General features: G+C 51.8%; 1 protein-coding gene across 9 annotated transcripts in view; it reads left to right on the forward strand.

The window, feature by feature from the left end:
* The window catches only part of CLN6 (CLN6 transmembrane ER protein), a 45,346-nt gene that overhangs the window by 34,796 nt on the left and 2,718 nt on the right, over window positions 1-7,832 (forward strand). For 8 of the 9 annotated variants that reach the window (XM_042988525.1, XM_042988524.1, XM_042988528.1 and 5 more), the window contains 6 exons: window positions 129-243; window positions 4,392-4,470; window positions 4,755-4,853; window positions 5,901-6,089; window positions 6,382-6,437; window positions 7,254-7,376. In XM_042988525.1, the coding sequence (XP_042844459.1) occupies window positions 129-243; window positions 4,392-4,470; window positions 4,755-4,853; window positions 5,901-6,089; window positions 6,382-6,437; window positions 7,254-7,376 (661 nt within the window). The remainder of the gene's footprint in view (window positions 1-128; window positions 244-4,391; window positions 4,471-4,754; window positions 4,854-5,900; window positions 6,090-6,381; window positions 6,438-7,253; window positions 7,377-7,832) is intronic. The other variant, XM_042988530.1, reaches the window with a different exon arrangement.

Genomic DNA, 7,832 nt, shown 5'->3' on the forward strand with positions numbered 1-7,832 from the left:
CAAAACTCATTTTCTAGAAATTAATCCTCTTGCCCTCAAATCCCCATACCTTTCTGTGGCTCATCTCAGGGGGAAGATTCCCATGGGAGGAGAGAAGAGCTGACCCCTCTTGTCTGGTTCCTTCCCAGGCACAGCTCCGTCAAGGCTGATGAAGCTGCCGGCACAGCTCCCTTCCACTTTGACCTCTGGTTCTACTTCACCCTGCAGAACTGGGTTCTGGACTTTGGCCGCCCCATTGCCATGGTGAGTGTGAAGCTATGGACAGAGCCCCTACCAGCAGCGAGAACACAGTGTGACGTGAATTAGCTGAGTGACCTTAGACAAGGCACTTCCCCTACCAGTAAACTGCAAGAACAGGCCTGGATGCTTTCATGTGCTTTAGCTCATGACTGTGCCAACAAGTGGGGATCTGGGGCCTGAATAGTCATATTGTCTCCTCTCATAGGGGAACTGGTGGCCCTAAACAGTGATACCGTGCCCTTCTTCCGTCCCACCATCCCATACCCAGGTTTAACCAAATCACCAAGCCATACAACAGGGTATGGGAAAGAAAACAGAGCATCCCCACAGCCTTGGTATATTATTTTTCTGGAGGTAAAGAGTATAGGTTGATTTTGCATGGCTCTGAGCCTCGGGTAATTTTTAGTGCTATCTTGTGAAACCATCCCCTTCCCTCCAAGGCTAGTTCATGCATCAGTGTACAAGGGTGGTCTGTACAGAGATCAATACTGGAAGAGTATTGAAACTCCTGGCTTGTCATAAGTAGGTAGGCAGGTAGGTAGGTAAGTAGGTAGGTAGATTGATAGATAACAGAATGTGAAAAATTGAGTGATGTACCACCTTGCATCAAATTGTTCATTTTTGCGTGTAGGTGGTAACAATAACAACATCCGATGCTGAAACTGACACCTTGCACATGCTAGTGATAATGCAAATTAGCAAAGCCCTTTTGAGTTTTTATTTATTTATTTTTTTAGTGATATCTACACCTACCATGGGGCTCGAACCCACGACGGGGGGATCAAGAGTCACACGCTCCTCCAACTGAGTCAGCCAGGCGACCTATAGCAAAGCCCTTTTGGAAAGCAGTTTGTCAAGATGATAACTAGGCACCTAAAGAATAGTGCCTAGTTGGGGCGCCTGGGTGGCTCAGTCGGTTAAGCATCTGACTTTGGCTCAGGTCACGATTTCATGGTCCGTGAGTTCGAGCCCCGCGTCAGGCTCTGTGCTGACAGCTCATAGCCTGGAGCCTGCTTCGGATTCTGTGTCTCCCTCTCTCTCTCTCTCTCTCTCTGTTCCTCCCCTGTTCATGCTCTGTATCTCTCTGTCTCAAAAACAAATACACATTTTAAGAAAGAAAGAAAGAAAGAAAGAAAGAAAGAAAGAAAGAAAGAAAGAAAGAGTCTAACATATGCACTTTTGTTGAATTAATAATAATAACAACATTAAGGTAGAAATAGTGGTTAACATACATTGAGTGCTTACTCTGTTCTAAACCTGTTAAGTGTTTAAACTCATTTGATCCTCACCTCAACACTCTTATTAATCTTGATTTCATAGATGGGAAGACTCAAGGGTAGAGAGGGCCACCCACGTAGCAAGAAGAAGAGCCAGCATCTGCGTGCCGGCACTCTGGCCCCAGAGCCTACCCCCTTCCTGTCTTGTGTATATCCAGGACCCTAATGTGTCCTTCCCTCCTGACCTAGTAAGACCCCTTCCAAGAATCTGCCCTGAAGACATAATCAGCAGGAAGACAAGAGTCTCTATACCCAATGGTGTTCCCTGTAGTGTTGCTTACCTTGAACGTGACTTCAGTGTCCAGCATAGGGACTGGGTAAATCAACTTTTTGTATCCAGTACAGAGAACATTATCTGGCCTTTAAACAGGAATCATAGATACTATAGAGCAACCTGGGATGTTGAAGGAGCATAAAGGTATAGAAGTGATAGGCATCCTGCCTGACTGCAAGTCAGTGACAGTCTTAACATCTTGTACACATGGGATCAGAGGCTTGAAGGGGATTAAGAAAAGCTGTTCTGGCAGCACTGTTGGAGCGGATTTATGGTGGATGCTGTTTCTCCTTTGGGCAGACTCTCCATAGGGTGTACATGTTGTTTTGAAGTGTGGGAGAAAGAAAAGAGACTGAGTCAGGGTTCGCGATCAGGTTTGTAGGTGACCTTAGGCAAGTCAGTGTCTACTGGGCTTTGGTTCTCTCATTCATAAGAATGCTGGTTGGCCTGGCTGCTCTGATCCCCCTTCTGGAAAGAAGGCCCCATATATTGGGGACCAAAGGAACTGCCATGGGGGAGGGAGAAATGAGGCCAGGAGCAGGCTCATGGCTCCCTCACTCATTAGGACCCAGCCACAACAGGCCGTGGGGGTCTCCTGCAGGGCAAATCACTTCCCCAGCCTGCCCAGCAACCTAAGTGGGCTTGTTAGGAGAGTAGACATTTGAAAAGCTCGTATATACACTGGAGCTTCTGAAATGTAGGCATAGCAGTCCCAAATTTGTAATCGCAAAAAACAAAGTCTTACAAGTTATAAAAGTAGTATGTAACAAGTCAACTAATACCCAGGCGTATGAAGAAGTGTTGGAGTCTCCCTTTCCAGTCCCACCCCTGGAGGTTTGAGACACAGCAACCCCACTCCTTTCTCTGCTCATGCAAACGTATATACACTCTTTTCCCCTTTCTAACCCAAATGGGATTTTCCTTTACACCTTATTCTACAGCTTGCTTGCTTTACTTTAGAACATATCATGGCTGTCTTTCCATGTCAGTATGTATAAGGTATCATTTCTGATAGTGGCTCCTTCACCGTGGTATATATCTTTTCTTAAGAAACCGAAGTATAGGGGTGCCTGAGTAACTCAGTTGGTTAAGCGTCTGACTTCTGCTCAGGTCAGGTCATGATCTCACGGTTCGCGAGTTCAAGCCCCACATTGGGCTCTTCACTCTTAGCGCAGAGCCGGCTTCGAGTCCTCTGTCTCCTCTCTCTCTCTCTCTGTCTCTGCCCCTCCCCCCTTCTCTCTCTCAAATATAAAATATTAAAAAAAAGAAACTGAAGTACAGTTGACATACAAGTTTATGTCACATCAAGTGCATGACATAGTGATTCGACAATTCTATATGTTATGCTGTGCTCACCACACTGAGTGTAGTCACCATACCACATTGTTACAATATCAGTGACTACATTCCTTACGCTGTACTTTTCATCCCCATGACTTACTCATTTTATAACTGGAAGTTTGTGCCTCCTAATCCCCTCCACCTATTTTGCTCATCCCCCGACATCCTCCCCTCTGGCAGTCACCCATTTGTTCTCTGTGTTTATGATCCGTTTTCTGTTTGTTGGTTGGTTGTTTTTTTAGATTCCACATATAAGTGAAAGCACATGGCATTTATCTTTCTCTGACTTACTTCACTTAGCATAGTACCCTCTAGGTCCATCCATGTTGCAAATGGGAAGATTCTTTTTATGGCTGAGTAATGTGTTGGTGGTGAAAACCTAACCCTCCTACAGTGTTGGTGGGAATGCAAATTGGTGCAGCCACTGTGGAAAACAGTATGGAGGTCCCTCAGAAAATTAAAAATAGAAATACCAAATGACCCAGTAATCCCATTACTGGGTATTTACCCAAAGAAAATGAAAACACCAGTTCAAAAAGATACATGCACCCCTGTGTGCATGGCAGCATTATTTCCAATAGCCAAGTTATGGAAGCAGCCCAAGTGTCCATCAGTAAATGAATAAAGAAGTAAGTGGATAAGGAAGATGGGGTACGTGTATCCAACATCTATATCTTGATATAGATTAAGATCTAGAGATACACACTGAATAAGAGAGAAAGAGAGGAAAAGAGAGACCTGTATCCTGGGGGTTTTTTATATGTGCAGGTTAGTTTTCACCAACATGGCGTTTCTGAATTAAAAGAGATAAACGTTTAAATTTTTGACTGAAATGTGTGGTCATTGCCTGTATTCTCAATCAACAGACACTGGAAGTACAGTTTGGGGGGTCGTCACATGTATTGACCTCGCCCAGGGATTTTCACATGGACCCTGACAAGGCCAGGCTTCACGGGGGTAGACCAGTAGGACAGAGGGCATGGCAGGCCAAGAAACTGGTCCTGGCCTGCCTCCTGTCTCAGGGAACAGAGGGAAGAAAGAACTGAAGTTTCTTTTTCGTGGTAGAACTCACGTATTTTCTCCTTTGTTTCCTAATTATACTTCTGACCTGATCTGGAAGCAGTGTCTGCAGTCCATCTGCTCAGGGCCCAGAACATGGGGCCTAGTGGTCAGGAGATCTTTTCGTCAGCACAGCACCTGGAGTGCCAGACCCCTAAGGGCCCAAGTGGACCACCTGGGTCACATCTCTCGTGTTGCAGGTGGGGAAACCAAGGCCCAGAGAGCAGAAGGACTTGCCCGGGGTCACCCAGAAAGTGTGTGGCACCACTAAGTCCCAAGGTAGCCTCCAACTCCCAGACCAGCCCCCAGGGACATTTATTTAGTACTCACCGGGAGAGGGGCCCAGAGTCAGGCCCTGGATTTGCATCTGCCTGTGCATCCAGGAACAAATCCATTTATCTTCTCTGGGAGTCAGTTTCTCTGTCTGGGTCCCCCAGGGCTGCCAAGAGGATCCCCAGAGATCACAGAAAGAGTTAGATGTGTGTGGAGGAGGTGAGGGTTGACTCCCTGAGGGCTCATGGGACTCTGCCTGGGTGAACACCATCCCTCCCTTTGCTCCCCAGCTGGTGTTCCCTCTCGAATGGTTTCCGCTCAACAAGCCCAGCGTGGGGGACTACTTCCACATGGCCTACAACATCATCACGCCCTTCCTCCTGCTCAAGGTACAGTCCTCGGTTCCCTGCCCTCCCTTCCCACCCTCATTTCTTCCTCCCCTAGCAGGAAGCTGGTACCATGCCCTAGGAGTCATGGAAGCTGGAGGAAGCAGGCCTACCCTGCCTGAGTCAGGGGGATGAAGGCTGGGATGGAGGGATGGAGCAGGCCTCCCCCAGGAGGGGTGTTGGATCTGGGCTTCCTTCTCGTGCGTCAGGGGATGACGTGGGAGCAGTGGTCAGGCAAAAGGCCCTGAAGACAGGGCCATGCTTGGGAAACCAAATACATTTGGGGAGACTGAGGCAGAAGGAGTGACTGAGGTGGTTGCCTGGGGAGAAGTCAAGGACAGTTGGGCAGGCAGGTAGGGTCCAGGTGGCAGGAACGGCCGCAGTGAAGGTGACCTATACTCTAGCCTGGAGATCCCTGACTTTGAGAAGTCACTGGGAGCACAGAGCTAGCTTTGAACATCCAAATAAGGGGTCTTAAAACAATTATTGCTGTCTACTGTGCCCATCATTGTGTTTCTAGAAAGACATTTCTAATCTCCAAAAGTATGAAGGGTATAATCTCAGAATTCAGAGGAGTCTAAAAGGTAAATAATTTAGTTTCAAAGTATCCCCCCCCCCCAAAAAAAAAAACCTGATATTTTCTTTGTGTTTACCATGGACCATTGGCTCAGAAATCAGAGGGTCATGCCATCGAACCAGCCCAGCCACCCAGGGGCACACCTGGGACCCGGCAGAGGGCCAGGTCTGGGGCCTGGATGCCTGTGTTGAAGGCCTAGCTGTTGCCTCTAGCATACGGTTGGTGTGTGACCTTGGGCACTGAGCTAGCCCCTCTGAGTCTGTTTCCTCTCTGGGAGAAGGGGGTGCTGTTTCCCAGGTCATGCTGGGTCCACAGGGATCATATGAGACTCTGGAGGCCTGGTTGGCCTGCTAAAGTCAATTTCTGAGTGACTCTTCAAATGGCGCATCTATCCCTCCCCAGGCGTGAGGGAGGGACTAGAGGGGCGTTTCCTATTGTGGTAGAGGCTGAGTCAGGCCTCCCTCCGACTTCAGCTCATCGAGCGGTCCCCCCGCACCCTGCCACGCTCCATGATCTACGTCAGCATCATCACCTTTGTCATGGGGGCCAGCATCCACCTGGTGGGCGACTCCGTGAACCACCGCTTGCTCTTCAGTGGCTACCAGCACCACCTGTCTGTCCGTGAGAATCCCATCATCAAGAACCTCAAGCCGGAGACACTGGTGAGGCCGCCTCCCCCAGTACTCGTAAAGCCCTGTGGGCACAGTCTGTCCTGGAGGCCAAAGAGATCGCCCCACCCATCACTGTGCCTGGCCTGCTAAAGGCATTCTGCTGGGTGAGGGCGCTGGACCCACCAAGCTAGGATGCTGGTGACACTTCAGGAAGTGGCACATTGACTGGCTCCCACCTGGGCCCCCTGGAGTAGAGGGCTGCTGGGGGGAGGCCTGAGGAAGGGTGGGCTGCGTGGGCCCCAGCACCTTTCCTGAAACACCTGCCGTGCCCTGCTGCCCTCAGATCGATTCCTTTGAGCTGCTCTACTACTACGACGAGTACCTGGGCCACTCCATGTGGTAAGTGATGGGGCTGTCTCAGCCAGGAGGGCAGCAACAGCCCCACTGTCTCCCCAGGGACCCTGGGCCCGGCCCCGCCCTGCTCTGCCGGGGGCCTCGGGGACACTGGACTAGCCTCTGGATGTGAGGCGGAGCCACTGGAAAGGCCTACCCTTCCCACGCTGGCGCGGGGCTCTGGGCCCTCCCCGCCCCAGTGCGGCAGTGCCCGCGGCGGCCACTAGAGGGCAGCGAGCGGCTGTCCCTCCCGGGCCCTGCCGGGGCCTGGGGGGAGGGGCGCGGCGCGGACCGACTCTCGCCCCCTCGCGGTGCTGGGGTGCGGGGGGAGGGCACCGAGGGGGACCCCTACCGTGTCAGGACGTGATCTTTGGCAATGGAGATCGGAACGAAGCCGAGGAGGGCCGGCTGGACCTGATGGGGGAGGGGCTGCCAGTGCCCTGCTCCTCGAACTCCCGGGAGGGCCCCCTTCACCCCACAGGCGGCGGAAACCTCCCAGATGTGCGCGGCTGCGGGAGAGTCAGGTTCCCCCATCCCCCATCCCCCCCTCGGAGTCAGCCGTCAGTTCTCCCTTGCCTTACACGAGGAGCCGAGGAGCCGGGCCAGGGGAGGGGTTCGATGGGGAGTGGGGGTGGGGGGTGGGGGGTGGGGGCGGCCAGCAAGCCTGGGACCCGGTGGCCTCCCTCCTGAGTGCGGTGGCTGGCTCCTGTCACACCGGGCCTACACTCGTGTTTCCAGGGCCCGTTTAGAACAGGCTGGACTCAACAGCCAAGAGAACCAAGTTGTCCTCTTCTAAAACGGGCACCGGCCTCCCTGTTGCAGGTATATCCCTTTCTTCCTCATCCTCTTCATATACTTCAGTGGTTGTTTCACTCCCACCAAAGCCGAGAGTTCAGCGCCGGGGGTGGCCCTGCTCCTGGTGATGCCCAGTGGCCTGTACTATTGGTGAGTGGACCTGGGGAAGGGGCGGGGGCGCTCAGTGAGCCAGGTAGTAAAAATGTGCTCTTGACCACGGTCCTGCTCCATGACTTTCCTTGGGTTCCTGCTTCCTCCCCTGTGTAGTGGGGACTGTGACTGTGCTTTGTGGTCCCCTCTCTGTTACCAGGAAGCCAGGCCCAAGTGTGGTCTCTCTGGCCTCATGCCCCTCTGCCCTACCTCCCAGAACTCCAGTGCCACCGCGGTCCCAATAGACTCCACCTTGAACACCAAGCCCATAGAGCCCTGTGGGCCTCAGTTTCCTCCTCTGTGAAATGGGGACAATACCTGCCTGTCTCCCTCTCACAGGATGGTGAGGATCTAGAAGGAGGGAAAGGGACTTCACAAACTATAAAGCACTATGAAGGGGACAAGGACAGATAAAGGGGGGAAGTCCATGGCCTCCGGAGCTTCTTGTCTGGTTTC

The sequence above is a fragment of the Panthera tigris genome, chromosome B3 (assembly GCF_018350195.1).
Source record: "Panthera tigris isolate Pti1 chromosome B3, P.tigris_Pti1_mat1.1, whole genome shotgun sequence".
NCBI classification, from domain to species: domain Eukaryota; kingdom Metazoa; phylum Chordata; class Mammalia; order Carnivora; family Felidae; genus Panthera; species Panthera tigris.